Source organism: Mauremys mutica, chromosome 6 (genome assembly GCF_020497125.1).
Source record: "Mauremys mutica isolate MM-2020 ecotype Southern chromosome 6, ASM2049712v1, whole genome shotgun sequence".
Taxonomy (NCBI): domain Eukaryota; kingdom Metazoa; phylum Chordata; order Testudines; family Geoemydidae; genus Mauremys; species Mauremys mutica.
Genome location: NC_059077.1, coordinates 126,044,649 through 126,064,575, shown reverse-complemented (window position 1 = coordinate 126,064,575; position 19,927 = coordinate 126,044,649). Strand labels below are relative to the sequence as shown.

General features: G+C 39.5%; 1 protein-coding gene across 3 annotated transcripts in view; it reads right to left on the bottom strand.

Moving 5' to 3' along the window:
* The window catches only part of HOOK3 (hook microtubule tethering protein 3), a 151,439-nt gene that overhangs the window by 48,022 nt on the left and 83,490 nt on the right, over window positions 1-19,927 (bottom strand). For all 3 annotated transcript variants that reach the window (XM_045021963.1, XM_045021964.1, XM_045021965.1), the window contains exons 10-15: window positions 18,708-18,848; window positions 17,179-17,380; window positions 11,683-11,793; window positions 9,328-9,415; window positions 8,569-8,638; window positions 66-206 (exon numbers count right to left, since the gene is read on the bottom strand). In XM_045021963.1, the coding sequence (XP_044877898.1) occupies window positions 66-206; window positions 8,569-8,638; window positions 9,328-9,415; window positions 11,683-11,793; window positions 17,179-17,380; window positions 18,708-18,848 (753 nt within the window). The remainder of the gene's footprint in view (window positions 1-65; window positions 207-8,568; window positions 8,639-9,327; window positions 9,416-11,682; window positions 11,794-17,178; window positions 17,381-18,707; window positions 18,849-19,927) is intronic.

The window sequence follows — 19,927 nt, the reverse complement described above, 5'->3', positions numbered from 1 at the left end:
ACAAGACAAAGGTATACGAATATTTAGAAAAACAGTCATTAGAACAAAGGAATGTATTTTCCTACCTGTTCTCTGTCTCCAGTTCATTCTTCCGTAGATTTGCATCATCTAGCAGGCTCTGCAACAAGGCAATCTTTTCATTGTCGGAACCTTCTTGGTTAAGCTTCAGCATCTTGTTCTCATGCTGAAGACGAATGAGTTTCTCCCTGGAGAAACAAAATAAAAACTGCTATAAAAATCTCATAGATCGCTACAAGAAGCAAATCACAAGAAGTGTGAATATAATTTTCTCTTTACCAGTTTTAGAGATGATTAGAGATGAAGTAACAGTTACTTCACTTGAACCACCAAAATAGTAAAATGTAATAGGATTACGGATTCTGTTTGGAACCTGAAGTTTTAGATGGAGATTAGGTCATTTTCAGAAAATAACTGCTTGGGATTTGATTCAGTATTCGTCAGCATATATATAATCACTAATATATCTTAAAGACAAATATAATAAACACAAAAGAAAGTTACTCACCCATAGCTGGCATTCCTTGAGTACCTTGTTACACAGATCCATGCTCATGGAACGTGTCTATATATTGCACCAACACCTGCATCAGTGGGGAATCAGTGGACTTTGTTTTGAGCTATGAAATATTCCAGGCAAGACTTTATGAAGAGATGTGGACCCCCTATGTGCCTTCATTTGCTTCTACTTCATTGGAATCCAACAGACTCAAAAGAAGAGGGGATAGAAAAATGGGGATGTGGATCTGTACTCATTCTACTGAAAAATTCAAGGTATACTTGAACAACTTGCCTTTTTCTTTCTTTCTTTTTCTTTTTTTGCACTGTTAGTACACATACCCACACTTGGAAGACTGACAGGTGGTAAACCCGAGAGAACTGATTTGAGAAGACTAAATGACAGCAGGACTCCCTTCTCAAACTGGATTTTGAGAATAATGAGGTGAATAAAGCTGTGTAAAAGGTACAGGCTGAACTCCAGATAGAAGTGCCAATGAGTCTTTATCAGGGACAAGAATATCCATTGATTCAACCTTTCAAAACAGGTTTTAACACATTTTGACAAAGGAAATTGCTTCTTGTTTAACCCACGAATAGTCTGGGGGATTTCAGGATGTATTTTGTTCTGTTAAGATAGTGAACAAGGGTCATCTTAGGCTCTAAAGTATGCAGCATAGCCTCCCTTGGCAGTGAACATTGCTTGGTGAAGAAGTCAGGCAAATTTGGTGACCTCATTCAGATGAAAATTGGTGGCCACTTTAGCGATAAATGTGGGGCAAAGATGCTGCTCCACATCCTCCTTTCAAAACACAAGAGTGAACGGGTCAGCCACTGAAACCTGGGGCTCACCATTTCTGCTGGACGATATAAGGGGCACAAGAAGCTTAGGGGTCAATCATCAGACCCATTCTGGCATGTAAATGAGTCAGAAAGCTGATGGCCCTGCCCAGCTAGGGATTCCCCTTGTGAAGAACAAGTCAGGGACGGTGTAAAGCTGGCACATTGGCTTCTACACTACCCCCTGGAGGCCCCCAATGGCAAAGAGGAGATACACCAGAGAAGGAATGTGTACTCTGGCAACACATGGCTGGAAGTTGAGGACTGCCCTTGTATTTAGTCAGTCCTGGATTTCTGATTGCTAAAATAAGATTACTTTTTATGACAGTCCAAGAAAGAGCTGAGAGGAGCTATGATATCTAAAGGGTGGTGTTTCTCCTGGAAGTTCATTGCTAAACGAACATTTTACCTAGAATCCCCTCCTTCTAACAACCTACCTCAGTAGCTGATGGCTCTTTGCAGTCAATCCCTGCTGAAACCACTATCCTTACATCTTACCGAGGAGGAGTGGTTCTCTAGGGAGTGATGGTGCTGCTTTTTCTGCTTTTCTCTCATGATCTTGTAATACCAAGGAAGAAACTTTCCAAAAAGTTCCAAATCTGAAGTCACTCTTCAAAACATTCCAGTCCCTCGCAGAGTTGAACTTTGATTTGCCTCTAGGATGGGGCTTGAAAGAAAGGCCCAGAGATGGCTCAGACTCTGCCCTGGAAGCTATATCTTTTTCCATCGGCATCAACCAGAGTAGAGACCCAGGCAGTTATGGGCCCAAGTAATAAACTGCAAGCAGATAGAGCATCTTGGGGCAAGTACCCCTCACTGAAGCATTGAGTATCAAGGTCTATTATACGTCTATACAGCCCACAACAGTGAGTCTCCCAGCCTGGGTCGACAGATTTGGGCTTGCACTACCACGCTAAAAGTAGTTGTGTAGACATTGCAGCTTGGGCTGTAGGTTGGGCTCTGAAACCTAGGGATGGGGGTGGGCATCAGAGCCCAAGCTCCAGTCTGAGCTGCATCTTCAAAACATTATCTACACAGCTACTGTTAGTATGGCACCATGAGGCCAAGTCTGTCAATCCGGGCTGGGAGGCTTGCTGGCACGGGGCTGTGTAGACACACCATTACAGATTTCCTGCTTCTACAGCAAGGTTAGGTTTTAAAGCTCATCTTTCTTCCTGGCTCTGCCACCATGGCAGAATGACTGTAACACTGAGGACAGGAGAGAGAGATTACTATAAAACTGAAACAACTTAATCCTTAAACACTTGTAAACAGAAAAACTAACTCTACCTATTACTATATTTAGTTGACTGTTTACAATAAAAACTAACTCTTGACCAAAGAGAAATAGCAAAGGAAAATGACCAAAAGACTGAAAGTCAAGGATTTCTAATTTGCTGCCTTGGAGACTGGAAGGAACAGAAGGCATGGCTCCTTCTAAAGCCCTGCCTCAAACTTTTCATAGCTCAAGGTAAAGTCTGCATGGCCCCCAAAGAACAAAGATTTCCAGAGGGCACTGGGAATAGTATGGAACATGCAGGTACATCACAAGAGTGTGCATCGCTGACAATATTAGAAGGGAAAGCTCTTTTTAAAAATAGAGGATAAAGTTAGCTTGGAACTGACAGCATGGTTTTATCAAAGGGTATGTCTACACTACCCACTGGATTGGGGATTCATTTATCGCATCTAGTGAAACAAAATAAATCGATCCCTGATCATTCTGCCCTCGACTCCTGTACTCCACTGAAGAAAGAGGTGGAAGCGGAGTCGACAGGGGAGTGGCGGCAGTCGACCCTGTGCCGTGAGGATGTGAGGTAAGTCGACCTAAGATGCGTCGACTTCAGCTACGCTATTCTCGTAGCTAAAGAGCGTATCTTAGGTTGATCCCCCCACCCCAGTGTAGACCAGGCCAAAGTTATAGGTGATGAACTCACACTGTATCATAATAATGTGCAGATTGTGTAATATATTGATTAGAGTGCATGCTTACCATTGCCTACAACTGCTAAATGGCACTTTCCCCAAGACCTTTTCTGTCTGGTTTTAAAACATGGTAGCTGCCTATTTACCATAGGAAGCCTATACCAAAGGTATCTTGTACTGCTTTTCCCAAGCACCTATATGAAAATCTCCTTTTTATTCAGAGTTCTGAATCAATAAAGAAATAAGTGATTCAGAACTGAGGGCACTTAAGGGCCTAGCCCTGCAACTGCTTGCTGGAAAAGCACTTACTGTTGCGTGTAGTTCCCTACACATCAGAAGCACTATTCACCATAGTGAGCACTATACCTGGCAGCAAGCATTTGCAGAAGTCGAGTCCTGGGGCGTGAACAGCAGTGCACACCAAAATGCTGTCCTGTAACTGCCCCCATGTGAATGCTTTGGGTACAAACTAAATTACTCCTACTTTGCATTAATGTAGTCCTCTTCAAACAGGATTACTTGAATGTAGTTACCATAGTAAGAGTACAGTAAGAATATAGCAGTAGGAATATACTACCAACCCCCTGACCAGGGTGGTGAAGGGGACTGTAAAATGCTCAAGGAGATTAGAGAACCTACAAAGGCAGAAAATGCAATAATGATGGGGGTTTCAACTATCTCCATGTTGACTGGGTACATGTCACCTCAGGATGGGGTGCAGAGATAATGTTTCTTGACACTTTAAATGGCTGCTTCTTGGAGCAGCTAGTCCTGGAACCCACAACAAGGGGAGAGGCAGTTCTTGATTTAGTCCTAAGCGGAACACAGGGTCTGGTCTAAGAGGTGAATATAGCTGAAGAGCTTGGTAATAGTGACCATAATGTAATTAAATTTAACATCCCCATAGGGGGAAAACTGCCAAAGAAACCCACTACAGTAATATTCAACTTCAAAAAAGGAGAACTAGACAAAAAAGAAGGTATTCAAATAGAAATTAAAAGGAAGAGTCACAAGAGAGACATGGCTGCAAACTGCGAGGAGACTATTTAAAAACTCCACAATAGAGGCTCCAACTAAATGTATACCCCAAATTAATAAAGACAGTATGAGGACTAAAAAATGCCACCATGGCTAAACAGCAGAATAAAAGAGGTGGTTAGAGGCAAAAAGGCATCCTTTAAAATTGGAAGTCAAATACTAGTAAGGAAAATAGAAAGGTGCATAAACTGTGGCACGTTAAATGTAGAACTGTAAAGCAGGCAGGCCAAAAAAGAATTTGAAGAGCAAGTAGCAAAAGACAAAAAAAAAAGTTGCTGTTAAGTTTTTGAAAGTACATGAGAAGCAGGAAACCTGCCAAACAATCAGTGGGGCCACTGGATAATCGAGATGCTAAAGGAGCACTCAAGGAACACAAGGCTGTTGTGGAGAAGCTAAATGAGTTCTTCACATCGGTCTACACTGCAGAGGCTATCCCCACTCCTCAGCCATTCTTTTTAGATGACAAATCTGAAGAACTGTCCCAAATTGAGGCGTCAGTAGAGGTGGTTTTGGAAGAAACTGATAAATGAAACAGTAATGAGACACCAAGATAAAATGATATTTCTGAAGGAACTAAAATGTGAAATTGTGGTATGTAACCTATTGCTTAAATCAGCTTCTATACAAGATGGATAGAAGGTAGCTAATGTAATGCCTATTTTTAAAAAGGCTCCAGAGGTGATCCTTGAAATTACAGGCCAGTATCTAACTTCATTACCAGGAAAAGTGGTTGAAATTATAGTAAAGAACAAAATTATCAGAAATGTAGATAATCTTAATATGTTGGGGAAGAGTCAACACAGCTTCTGTAAAGGGAAATCATGCCTTACCAATCTATTAGAATTCTTTGGGGGAGTCAACAAGCATGTGGACAAAGGTGATCCAGTGGATATAGTGTACTTGGACTTTCAGAAAGCCTTAGACAAGGTCCCTCACCGAAGACTTTTAAGCAAAGTAAGCCGTCATGGGATAAGAGGGAAGGTCCTCTAATGAATCAGTAACTGGTGAAAAGATAGGAAACACAGGGTAGGAATAACTGGTCAGTTTTTAAAATGGAGAGAGGTAAATAGTGGGATCCCCCAAGGATCTGTACTGGAACCAGTGCTGTTCAACATATTTATAAATAATCTGGAAAACAGGGTGAACAGTGAGGTGGCAAAATTTGCACAATACAAAAAGATAGTTTAGTTCAAATCCGACTACAAAGAGCTACAAAGGAATCTCACAAAACTGGGTGATGAGGCAACAAATGGCAGATGAAATTCAATGTTGATAAACGCAAAATAATGCACACTGGAAAAAAATAATCCCACCTATACTTACAAAATGATAGGGTCTAAAGTAGCTGTTAACACTGAAGAAAGATCTTTGAATCATTGTGGATAGTTTTCTAAAAACATTCGCTCAATGTGCAGCAGCAGTCAAAAAAGCTAACAGACTGTTTGGAACCATTAGGAAAGGGATAGATAATAAGACAAAAAATATCATAAATCCATGGTACGCCTACACCTCATGTGCAGTTCTGGTTGTTTCATTCCAAAAAAGATCTACTAGAATTGGAAAAGATACAAAGAAGGGCAACAAAATGATTAGGAGTATGGGAATATAAAATCATGAATGGCATGGAGAAAGTGAATAAGGGAGTGTTATACACCCCCTCAGATAACACAAGAACTATGGGATCACACATTGAAATTAATAGGCAGCCGGTTTAAAACAAACAAAAGAAAGTACTTCTCCACACAACACACAGTCAACCTGTGGAACTTGGTGTCATGGGATGTTGTGAAGGACAAAATTATAAAATGGGTTCAAAAATATTAGATAAAATTCATGGAGGATGGGTGCACCAATGGCCATCAGCCAAGATGATCAGGAACACAACCCCATGCTCTGGGTGTCCCTAAAAGTCCAACTGTAGATGTTGGGACTGGATGACGGGGATGGATCATTCAAACTTGCTCTGTTCTGTTCATTTCCTCTGAAGCATCTGGCACTGGCAAATGATAGAGACAGGATCCTGGGCTAGATGGACCATAGATCGAACCCAGTACGGCTGTTCTTATGACTGCAGGATCCCCTCCAGGTGGCAACTAAGGACCTGTATACTTATCATACTGCAACATTACAGAGCAAATGAGATGAGAGAGGAGGGGCACTTTTGCCTGGAAGCCCATTTTTGACATTAAATTGTTATTAATTATTAAATCATGTTTATTATGGTCATGACTGAAGGCCAACCAAGAATTCTGACACAACAAATTCTGCTTTAGATGCAACAAATCCTGCATCTTGGCAGAGGGTTAAACTAAATGACTCTTGTGGTCCCTTGTAACCCTATGATTCTGATTCTATAATGGGGCCCCATTGTGCTAAGCGCTGTCCATCCCCGAAAGAGCTTGCAATCTACTGGTTTCTTATGAAAGTAGTCAGCATTCATTGAACTACTCCGACCTGCCTTTAAAGGTGACCTGCAAAGGATTTTTTTTAAAAAGGGCTTATGCCACTGTTTGCCTCATCATGACATATAAAGAAGGCCTGAAATGTTTTTTTGCTTATTTTAAAAAGAGGTTCTCCTCCTGCCCTCCGCTTGTTTGTATACCTTAGAAAGTGACAGGAATGTCAACTCTGCTCTTGCCTCATTTTCCTGGAGGATTTCAGGAGGATTTCACAGGGAATATATTGTTCTGACATCTTAACCGAAGGGGTGAAGGTGCTGAATCTTTAAGATATTCTTCTCTAAAATCTTAAAGATGGTGTTTAAAAAAAACCAAACAGTATGACTGAAAATTCCTTCCTCACTCAATGGCTCAACTTTCACCCTTCTTGTCTCTTGTGATGTACTATTACACTAGCTTTCCTGGCACCAAAAGCCTCATCTAGACTAGGAAACTTGTTTTTTAAATATTGGCTAATATGATTTTATGCATCACTGCGCCACAGTCTACATGAGGTGGTACGTGATGTTTAAAGTCATTTTAGCTAACATGCTTAAAAAAATGTTCTTTTTCCCTTGTCTAGACAAGACTAGTGTCTTTCAAGCTAGAAGGTATCTGATTTTCAAGTTTAACATTAAATAAAAACCTGTTTCCTCCAGGGAAAAACTACTTTCAGACCTTCTCTATTAATAATAAAGAACCAAGCTCACACAGGTCACAATGGAGGAATGTTCCCTGTGGTGTCCGGATTAGTTATAAATGTTGAAGGCTGTATGGCCCGGTGGATAGGGGGATTGGAATGGGAGTCAGGAGACCTAGGTTCTATTCTCAGCTGTCACTGAGATGCTGGGTATCCTTGGGCAAGGCATTTCACCACTCTGTGCGTGTTTCCCCTCCCACCCTTTGCCTAGGTATGATAGGGCCCTGAGCTCCATTGAGAATGCTGAGGTTTGTTTTCTCTCCTTTGTAGGTCACCTTTAAGGCTCTTGTGATAAATGCCTCTTTGAAAACGCTGCTTCAGAAAGCATTAATCCCCTCTTCACTGCTCTTTAACTAACCTGGAACCAACTCATGTCACAGCAATGTAGAGTAAAATAGACAGAAGGAATCCTTTTTTGTTAGTAGCCATCCAGCAAGTACCACCTTCACCACTCCAGAGAAGAGTTCTCAAGCTCATATGCATCTGCCCAATCACTGAAAACAGATGTACCGACATCTCAAGAGGAAAGAGTAATTCCAAAGGAGTTGCAGTGTATTTCTTAGAGATGGGGGTCCCCTAATTACTTCAGTTTCAAGCTGTAGTGATACTAGACTGTCTGGACAATATTAAATATTAAATAATTAAATAAAATTAAATACGGTGGTAGATGGTCTTAAACCATAATGATTTTCAATTCTGACTTTATTCTCCTGATTTGCCCTGTTTTGTCTTCCTCACTTGATAATACAAATGATTTTTAAATCCAGTTTATAATTTGATATTTTAATTGTTTTCTCTTCAACAACATGAAGTCCCATTGTTACAAATCTTTCTTTTTTAACATGCCTAAAATAGTAATATCATGAACTCTTTAGAGAAATGCGATCCAGTGAAAGCACTTTAAAAAAAAACAAAACAGTATGATACAGGCCTAGGGCAGGTCAAATAAACTTAATTGCAAGTGTAAGAGGAATAGCTTTGTAGAAATCCAAATGAGGAGAAAAGAACTAGTGTGAATTTTAGTGATAAACTTAAAAACTCTGAAAAAGAACTAATTGTGTGCATACACATCCTAAGGTCTATGGAGACAATAAGCATGATTTCACTTACTTGATTTCAGGAGTAACAATTTCTGCTGCTAGACTGTCTGAAGACTCCTGGCTTCCCAGTGGCATCAATCCTGTTTCAGACATAAACAAAGAAAAGGATTAACAGAAAGTACAATAATTTTTTGTTTCAGAAGGCTATGGATAAATATTGTTTAACAGGATTAAATTTTAAGAGATTAAAAATAGTATGCTCCTTGTGAATATGTGAGAAATAATACAGAGTCATGCTATAACAGGAAGGAAAGATAAACATAACTCCATTTTTGAACAGGTTTTCTGTTCCCATTTTCCTCCATTTTGGACAAAGTTGTTTGTTTTTTTTAATTAGAAGTTATGGTTTATTCCTTGGTTTATGTAAAAATATAAATATTTGCATGATGTGATATATGGAATATAAATCAATGCATATGTACAACATAAGTTTAGGAAAACTATGTTAGGACATTAATGCAAATGTTTTGGAGATAAGTGAGTTGGTTTCTTACTGCCATTACTTAGAAATGAAACTCTTAAAACTTTTTTGAAATATCACATTTCAGGAGAGACCAAGCACGGAAAAGTTCAGCCAAAGGTTGAAAGCTTCATGAAGTTCTGAACATCTAAAAATGTGATTATAGCAGAAGTTGTTTTGTAATCTCAAGTTAGTGGATGTTACATTGGTCCACTATAAAACAACGGTAAACCTGTCTAACCTGGCCCTATGAAACCTCTGTGGACGTTCTTTCGAAAAAGGTAACTTCAGTTTCTTTTTCTCCATTACCTGAAGTGGTGAGCTGCCCTTCTTGTGCTTGTACGCATCGAAGCTCTTCGATAGTTTCTTTTAGGGAATCTCTTTCCGTTCTTAACCTCTGAATGATTGGAAGCACAAGAAATATTAATCTCAGCTCTACAAATCCATCTTTAACTCTAGGCAAGTTGCCACTATGCACATCGTTGTCAGCACTTTATCAAAGAGGATTAATCTGCACTGCTAGAAATGCCTTTCATAGCAAGGAATCCCAATTAATTAAAAAAAAAAAAAAAAGGAGCAGCTATTCACCAATAACAGTGGTTCTTTGAGAGTCCTGTGTCTGAATATATACACTTGTGGGGTCAAGACACCTGCACCATGCACTTTCAGAGTTCTTTAAGGAGAGCAGTATCCCCATCAGGGCCACTCACACTGTCCTTCCTCTCCTCTTGTGCAGGGTTCCTAGCTATCCAATCGGAAGTGGGCCAACAGACTTTCACTTCCTTCCCCTAATATGGGAATTCTTAACCCCGCTCAGCAGAAGTCAGGAAGGTAGGTGGGGAATCGGAATATGCAGAAGCAAACACTTGAGGAACTATGGTTACTGGTAAGTAACTTCTCTTTCTTCTTCAGGGGTCTCTGCATACTTCCAGTGGTGGAAGATTAGTGAGCAGCATAACCCCTAAGAAAGTCAATGGCCTTGACCTTTAGTTAAGCATTCAGCTGAGACTAGGACATGGATGCAAACTAGCTGCTTGTGACTCAATCCAGGCAAGACTGAGGTAATGCTGGTTAGAAAATAAAATCATAAAACATGGCAAGGATAATATCTGTCCCTCTGAGTGTTTCTCATCTGTTGTTCAAATTTGCAACATTCAGGAGACTGTTTAGATTCCCAGCTTCTTGATCAGGGAACAGCAACACCCAGGATGACATTTTATTTAACAGTGGCCTAGAACTGATCAGTCACCAAACAGGTTTTTAAAAATTATTAAGCCCTGTCTCTTCCAGGTGATAAGTGGTATTTAAAAACATTAGACTTAATTGTGTTGGCGAACATATTTTAAAAACACTAATAATTTTTTTGTCAAGACACTGCACAAGGTCATCCAGCCTAATGCCTTTTCCCATTGGCCAGTGTCATTACCTGACAGCTCAGGCCTGAATGAGTTTAAAAATAATCATGTCCTTCTCAGGGACTTGATATAGATTGTCTGCACCTCCATGTAGAAAGAAATTAAAGTTGAGATTATTGAGGTCCTCTCAAATGCCAGGCCCAAATGGTCAATTAGATCATAGGAAGGTTCAGTACGAAACATGGAAGCTATTCAGTGTCTCTGACATCAACAGGTCTCACTACAACCAGAAATGGCATTGATGGTACTGGCTACCCCAGACTCCAGGACCGTGGGAACTGTGGACACTGACAGCCCTGAATAGCTGCCCACTCCATACCAGACTTACATGACAACTAGATCTGCAGGTGGAGTAGAGGATGGTGTAGGGTAAAAATCCAAGCTGCTGTCTGCCTCAGAAGAACTAGGATGTGAGTTAAGTGACCAAGAACTCCGGTACAGTCTTCAACCTCCATCCAGGTACAGAGCTAACGTTGGTGAGCAACTCTTCGCAGCTGATCTTCATGAATGCTCTCCACCATGCCTGATCGACCCAAGTCCATCTGGGGGTCTTGGACACTTTGGCAAGTGCTGCACCTTTGGTGGTCAGAAGCTACGGAAGGGCAGTTAAGGCTTCTTCTCTTTTTCTGCCCTCTGAGCCCTGGATGACAGGAGGGGTGAGTGGCCCCAACTGAGACTGCCCTCCAGAAGATTCCAGAAGTTCGCAGCACATGCACTTTGATCCCACAAATGGGAGTATGTAGAGGCTACACTGAAGATTTTTTACTTTAAAAGAAAACTTCTGAGTTTGACCCCAGAGAAATATTCTAAAAGTTTGAAACCCAGTTTAAAATTAAAATACACTTTACAATTACATTTGAGATTTCTGAGTCTTCCACTGCTGGATGCTCAAAGCAAAAACTTGTTACACTGTTCATGAGGGATCTATGTAGGAGGTTAGATAAACACAGCATGGGGTGCGACAGGAGAAAAGGATATTGAGAAGAAAAGACAAATGTGTCTTCTTGGCTGTTCATTTTTAACATCTACTGCACACATTTTCATAGTTACCTTGAAACCAGATCGGTTTATCAAACTCCACAGTTATTACACGTATACAATATTTTACCCAGACAACAGACAATTTAAAGTGAACTAAGAAATATAACTTGGCTAAACAGGTCATTTTGATTGGCAGGTCCAGGGTAACAAGCATACAAATTTGTTTCCACCACCACCACAAGAAAAAAAGCAACATCTAAACACTTACATCTTTTTCTTTTTGGAGGCTGTCTACTTTTTCTTTCAGCAATTTGTATTCAAATTCTAATTTATCTGCTTTCTTTGATTCTTCAGATAATCTGTTTTGTAGTTCAACTACCTGTGAGACAAAGGAGGAATTGTTTGTCCATCAGTGTTAAACATAATATGCATGAAATAAAGTTATTAATTACACTGCAATGTGAGATCAGTGTTATAACAAATGGAATATTCATCTCTAGCACATTCAAAATGGTTTGTTCACCTATTTTTTCAATCAATATCATTGAAGGGATCAGAGTAGTACAACCTCAGTGCAAGTAAAAACTGACGCAACAATGCTGTGAAGATACAAACTGTTCTCAGTTTGCCCAACTACTCAGCTAATTATACTTGAAATTTAAATTTGAGTAAAATCTCTATATCACCAATGAATCACCATAACTATACAATTGAATGGATCAGAGAGATGAGGAAATTGATAATGGCCCTTCTCCTTCCTCAAAAGTGTGGGTAAAGAAATCAGTACCAAAAAAAAAAAATCAGAGGTGCATTCTCCTATTTTTCCTCTCTCTCTGGTTTCCATGCCTCACTTTGAAAAGTCAAGCCCAATCTTATGTGAACAGGTAATTTTTTGCTCATTTGCAAATTTGTTTTCTCATGTTTTTTGAATCCACTAATCTGGAGCTTCACCTCCAAGGAATGATAGCCAAACCCCAAAATCCAAAGGAACAGAGGCACTTTTGATTATTTAACAAGAGGAAGTAATGAGCTATCAAGGTCCAGTCAAAGTTCCCATGGATACTACCATGTAGAAGATCAATGAACAGCTATTTACAATTAGAAGAGGAGAAAACTGAATAAAGCTTTCACAGTGGACACGCAAGTCATGAAAAACAAATCAGCAAGAAGTTGCTCACTCAAAGCTTTATACTTCTATTAACAAAGGCTCAGTTCTAGGAATGGAATTAGTAGCATGTAACAGAAAGAGCTTGGATAGAACTGCACTGAAGAAAGATCAGAATGCAAATTCTATAGCTGAATGGAAACTTTGATGAAGATACATCCACTTGTAGCTTCTTGTGAAGCAATTTATAAGGAACCAATGTCTGCTTTGTTTTAGAGTTAGAGAAAGAGGTATGTGTGTAAATAAAAATATGTTTTAAATAGGTTTGTTGATTAATTGCAGTTAGCTCATGTGATTAACTCAAATAAAGTAACTGCGATTAATTGCAGTTTTAATCGCAATGTTGAACAATAGAATACCAATTTAAATTTATTAAATATTTTGGATGTTTTTCTATATTTTCAAATTTATTGATTTCAATTACAACACAGAATATTAAGTGTACAGTGCTCACTTTATATTATTATTTTGATTATAAATATTTGCACTGTAAAAATAATAAAATAGTATTTTTCAATTCACTTCATATAAGTACTGTAGTGTAATCTCTTTATTGTGAAAGTGCAATTTACAAATGTAGATTTTTTTTGTGTTACATAACTGCATTAAAAAAAAACCAATGCAAAACTTTAGAGCCCACCCAGTCCTACTTCTTACTAAGACAAGCAAGTTTGTTTACAGTCATGGGAGATAATGCTGCCCACTTTTTATTTACATTATCACTTGAAAGTGAGAACAGGCATTTGCATGGCACTTTTGTAGCCAACATCACAAAGTATTTACGTGTCAGGTATGCTAAACATTCATACACCCCTTCATGCTTCGGCCACCATTCCAGAAGACATGCTTCCATACTGATCATGCTTGTTAAAAAAAATAATGCATCAATTAAATTTGTGACAACTCCTAGGGGGGTGGTGGGGGGAGAGAACTGTATGTCTCCTGCTCTGTTTTACCGCATTCTGCCATATATTTCATGTTATAGGAGTCTTGGATGATGACCCAGCACATGTTCGTTTTAAGAACACTTTCACTGCAGATTTGACAAAACAAAAAGAAGGTACCAATGTGAGATTTCTAAAGATAGCTACAGCACTCGAGCCAAGGTTTAAGAATCTGAAGTGCCTTCCAAAATCTGAGAGGGACGAGGTGTGGAGCAGGTTTTCAGGGGACCTAAAAGAGCAACACTCTGATGCGGAAACTACAGAACCCGAACAGCCAAAAAAGGAAAATCAATCTTTTGCCGGTGGCATCTGACTCAGATGAAGAAAATGAACATGTGTCGATCCGCACTGCTTTGGATCATTATCAAGCAGAACCCAGCATCAGCATGGATGCTTGTCCTCTGGAATGGTGATCAAAGCATCAAGGGACATATGAATCTTTAGCGCATCAGGCATGTAAATATCTTGTAATGCCAGCTACAACAGTGCCATGCGAACTGACATTTGTCAGGTGACATTGTGAACAAGAAGCGGGCAGCATTATCTCCTACAAATGTAAACAAACTTGTTTGTCCAAGCAATTGGCTGAACAAGAAATAGGACTGAGTGGACTTGTATGCTCTTAAATTTTACATTATTTTATTTTTGAATGCAGTTTTACTTTGTACATAAGCTTGTACTTAATTTACATTTGTAAGTTCAACTTTCATGATAAAGTGATTGTGCTACAGGACTTGTATTAGGTAAATTGAAAAATACTATTTCTTTTGTTTTTTTACAGTGCAAATATTTGTAATAAAAATGAACATAAAGTGAGCACTGTACACTTTGTATTCTGTACTGTAATTGAAATCAATATATTTGAAAATGTAGAAAACATCCACAAATATTTAAATAAATGGTATTCTATTATTAACAGCACGATTAACGGCGATTAATTTTTGTAATTGCTCAACAGCCCTAGTTTTAAAATTCTAGTGTGAACAGTAGCAACGTTTAAAGTTAAGGTTGCCTAATGCTTCCCATGTAACCTTTTGTTTCCAATTGTTTGTATCTCTGACATAAAGAATGAGGTTCCCCTTGTGGTCAGTTGGCTTGTTTGTGTGTGTGTTCTTTCCGTGTGCTGTTCAGCCCAGCGCAGACAGCTGGTTCAGCCAACCTCAACAATACTACCCAACGTGGTTGAGCATTGAAGGCTGGAATGTTGTTGCCTCAGTAATGCTGTCCAGGCTGCTCAGTGCTTCTGTCCTTGGAGCTCCAAATGTTACCACTACTAGCAGCAGATAAGGCAACCTGCTCATTCAACAGACCTCGATGTTACTTAAAGAAAAATCACAGGCATGGTTCGCTGGCGAAGGCCCTTGGCCAGGTTTATTGTCAATGAAGCACGGTACTAGCTCCCTAGATCAATATCTACAGTTACATTAAAACATGTATGCTCATTACAATGGACTCAGCTCAGTCAGTGGTCAGACTTGCTGCTGCCCCCTAGGCTGGAAAAAGAGTTAAGGCGAAGTATCCCAACATTTATAGACTGAGACAAATGACAGTCTATAACAGGCACGTTATGCAACCTATGGCACGTGTGCCGAAGGCGGAACGCAAGCTGATTTTCAGTGACACTCACACTGCCTGGGTCCCGGCCACCGGTCCAGGGGGCTCTGCATTTTAATTTCATTTTAATTGAAGCTTCTTAAAACATTTTAAAAACCTTATTTACTTTACATATAACAATAGTTCAGTTATATATTATAGACTTATAGAAAGAGACCTTCTAAAAACGTTAAAATGTATTACTGGCACGCCAAACCTTAAATTAGAGAGAATAAATGAAGACGCGGCACACCACTTCTGAAAGGTTGCTGACCCCTGGTTTATAAGGAATTTAAGTACCACCATGCTTATTTCATGACCTCTGTTTGTTACCTCTCCTTGTTCCTAATATCTTGGATGAAACATCCCTATTCATTATTTTGTCAAACCATCTTGTCTTGTACTAGATTGGGATGTATCTGTACTAGCTAGAATAAATTTATGTAAATATCTAGTGCCTAGAACACTAGCAGCAACTTTGCCAAGTTCATCTACTGGACAGTGAACTTGTAAGCATCTGCTTTAACATATGGCCTGACTTTGATTCACAGCCTCTGGTTCAGGCCGCAGCCCAGCCCCAGTGTTCCAGGCTCTCTCTCTCTTTCTACTACACCTTTCTGTTGCCCAAGGCTCATCCCATGTTAATGGGGGAACAGGTATGATCAGGTGTAGACACCAGTGCTAATGTGCATGAGGTCCTGGCAAATCAATACAGAATAGAAACACAAGCTGTCTCAGGGAGGTATGCACCTTCCTTCCATCCATTTTGAAATAAAATACTCCACTTCACTTTGGGTAAACTGGAGAATGTATATGGCTCTTCATTTCAGAGGGTGCTTGTAACAAGAGGGGTACTTACCCCTCCCATGGCACATAGGATGAGAAATACATATCCTCTCATCTCGAGGGAAACCTGCCAGCCAGGGCTGGCCCTTAGGGGAAGTGAAAAACATCCCCAGGAGTCCAAACCAGGCAGACACAGAGCAAACACTGCACTGGGGCTGAGAACAACCTCTCACAAGCTAATGGGAGACTGCCTATCACAAACTGAATTTGCCAAATGTAAACCAGCTCAAGGGGATTGACAGAGGCTAATAGCTGGAAAAGGGTCACCAGGCAGGGGAAAAATCTCAACAAATCTCCTCTTACCTTCTCTCTTCTTCCTTGCAGGAGAAGGAACAAAGACGGAAAATGCAGACAGTGCAGAGAGCTGACCTGCTTGCTCCATGGAGCAACAGGACACTGAAGATTGAGGGGAAAAGAGGTGGAGCCTGTGCAGAGCACGAACTGGCGCAACTGCTACTGGAATAGTGTGTCCAGCTCTGGTGTTGTTGAAAAACTGGAGGTTTCAGAAAGCCATGAGAAGGATTAAAGGATTGGGAAACATGCCTTATAGTGAGAGACTGAACTCCTTTAATCTATTTACCTTATCAAAGATAAGGTTAAAGGGTTACTTGATCACAGTCTATAAATACCTACATGGGGGACAGAAATGTAATAATGGGCTATTCAATCTAGTAGACAAAAGTGTAACAAGATCTAATAGCTGGAGGCTGAAAGACAAATTCAGACTAGAAATAATGTGCACATTTTAAAGTGAGAGTAATTAACCACTGGACCAACTTACCGAGGATTATGATGGATTCTCCAACACTGGAAATTTTTTAACCAAGACTAGATATTTTTTCTAAAAGATCTGCTCTAGTTTAACCACAGCTATTGGACTTGAAGCAGGAATTAATTCAAGTAAGGTCTATGCTTTGCATTATGTAGGTGGTCAGACTAGAAGATCACAGTGGTCCCTTCTGACCTTAAAAATCTGTAATTCTATACATTTTGTCTATCCAAGAAAGAGAGCTCTTGTTGACTTTTTTCCTGCTTCGTAGGTGGAGTTACACCAGCCCTATATGAGCTAGGTGGAGAGGGATATTTACAATAAAGCAGATCCTTTACACAGAACATGGATGAGTTCTGGAGGTATTACCCAAATTATTATTATTATAATTAACAGAAAAGGCTAAGAAATCAACAAATCAATTGCAACAACAATTTCTGTTCTCACCTGTCTCTTGTATGTTTCCAGCTGGCTACGGGCTGCGTGGGCTTTCCTTAGTTCTTCCTCCAAGCTTACAGTGTTTTGCATATACATAGTGTTCTTCTCCTCTAAGAGTTTTACTTGCCGCCGCAGATCACCAAGATCTTCCAGCTTCTTTTTGTATGATTCTACCTGGCCTTCTAACTTAGCCACTTTATCAGAGGAATGCCTGGATGATAACAGAGAAGGAGAAGCTGCATCAAATCTGTTCATATTGTAAACTTTGGGGCATGGACTATCTTTTTGTTCTTTGTTTGTACAGTGCCTGGTCCATGGCTAGGAGTCCTAGGCACTATGGTAATACAAATAATATATAATAATATTCAGAATGCTAACATAGTAAGTGCTCTGAAGTCACCTCAGTATTAAACTTGATACAGAAATGGTTCCCAAACACCAGGAGCAGCATAAGAAAGCAAAGAACTTATTCTCACCGCTGTGTGTCTTGGCTTTCTCTTTGTCAGCCTTTCTGCTTCTCCCCTCATCAACCTATCCAAAAATGCTGTCATTTCCAACAATATCACTCTTCCTGCTCGAATGCATTTACTGTCTTCTTGTCTGTTTCCATAACAAGTTCTAACTATTTTCATGCCATCCTCTCTCTCTCAGGCAATCTCCATCTCAGACTCCTAATCCATCCTCAAAACTCACTTCTTTCAGGCAGCTTTTCAATACTATCCCTGCATCTGTTCTTGTTTTCATGCCTACCAACAGATTAATTTGTCTTTAAAACAAACAAAATTTGAAATACTTGAGCATCTTTACTGTCAGTGAAGGAAAACAGAGTGGAATACACAAAGCTGTTATGCCCATTTACAGGGCAGCTTGTGCTCTCTCCACACAGTGGCAGTTTAGTAGATTAAATTAAGAATTTTAGGAACATGGATGCAGGATGGGGCTCAGTTTATAAACAGCTCTCATTGCTGAATACCACAATTTAGAAAAAATGGCCAAAGAGAATTTTACCAAAATTTTCAAAGAAATTCACCATTTGGTTAAAAACAAGCAAAAGACATTTCAGCCCAAAGGATAATTTTTTTACAAAAAGTTGTAAATGCCTTAAAACAGGGACTTATAATGAAGAAGGGCCACTGCAACCATAACATGAATAGTGTGGCAATATCACATATACAGTGCTTAATGATGTCAGATCAGGTTGGTTGACTGGCAGAAAATTCACAACCTCATAATTTTAATGGTAACTGGATACACTGTATGTATAAATATCCCCTCTCTGTGTGTTCCATTCTATGCATCCGAAGAAGTGAGCTGCAGCTCACGAAAGCTCATGCTAAAATAAATTTGTTAGTCTTTAAGGTGCCACAAGTACTCCTGTTCTTTTTGTGGATACACTTTGGTGCTTGTTGATAAAATACTTTAATGTATGCAAAATTTTGAAACTATATGAATGCTAATGGAGATGAATTGATAGCACAAACTTTGTTTTAGAAATAAAAAGAAATATTCTCCCTAATGGTTAGAGTAATATAATTTACCTAAGTACATCCATCTCATCCTTCAAAGACTGAGCCTCTTCTGCTAAAGTGGTTAGCTCTTCATTCTGCTGTCGCAATTCTGCAATTTCTTTTTCCAACTCTTCACAACGTATTCGATAATCATCTTTGGCTGCCTCTAGCCTACAGAATTGAAATAAAACAGTAGGTAAGAAAGGGTATATGTTCTAACCACAGTCCAGTGTTAGCTTCTTCCTTCATAGCAGCTTTTTGGGACACTGGGGGAAAAAAAAAAAGCCAATGAACAACATCATGTTGCCAAGTTTCTATTACATTTTCAAGGAGGTGGAGGGAGCTCCAGCTCTATGGGTATAGATGCTTCCAAGTCAATGTCATCAACAACTCTGCTTGCAGTGCAACAAGGAGATGTATACTTCCCATCATTGTTGTATTTGAAAGAGAGAGAAATCCTAAGGCTTTCACTGTGCTACTGAAAATCTTTGCTAAAACCTCCTCTCACTATATGGGAAAGAAAATGTAGAATCAAATGAAGTAAAAATCTTAAATGAATCCACATGTTCCACAGAATCTCTATGGATAGTAATTCCATGCTCTAAGAAGAATATAACAGTAAGGATCTATTATCGACCACCTGACCAGGACAGCGATAGTGACTATGAAATGCTAAGGGAGATTAGAAAGGCTATCAAAATAAAGAACTCAGTAATAGTGGGGGATTTAAATTATCTCCATATTCACTGGGTACATGTCACCTCAGGACGAAATGCAGAGACAAAATTTCTCGATACTTTAAATGACTGCTTCTTGGAACAGCTGGTACAGGAATCCACAAGGGGAGAGGCAACTCTCGATTTAGTCCTGAGTGGTGCACAGGATCTGGTCCAAGAGGTAAGTATAACAGGAATGCTTGGAAATAGTGACCATAATATAACATTCAACATTCCTGTGGTGGAAAGAACACCTCAACAGCCCAACATTGTGGCATTTAATTTCAGAAAGGGGAACTATGCAAAAATGAGGGGGTTAGTTAAACAGAAATTAAGGTACAGTGAGTAGAGTGAAATCCCTGCAAGCTGCATAGACACTTTTCAAAGACACCATAATAGAGGCCCAACTTAAATGTATACCCCAAATTAAAAGACACAATAAATGAAATAAAAGAGAGCCACTGTAGCTTAACAACCATGTAAAAGAAGCAGTGAGAGATAAAAAGGCATCTTTTAAAAAGTGGAAGTCAAATC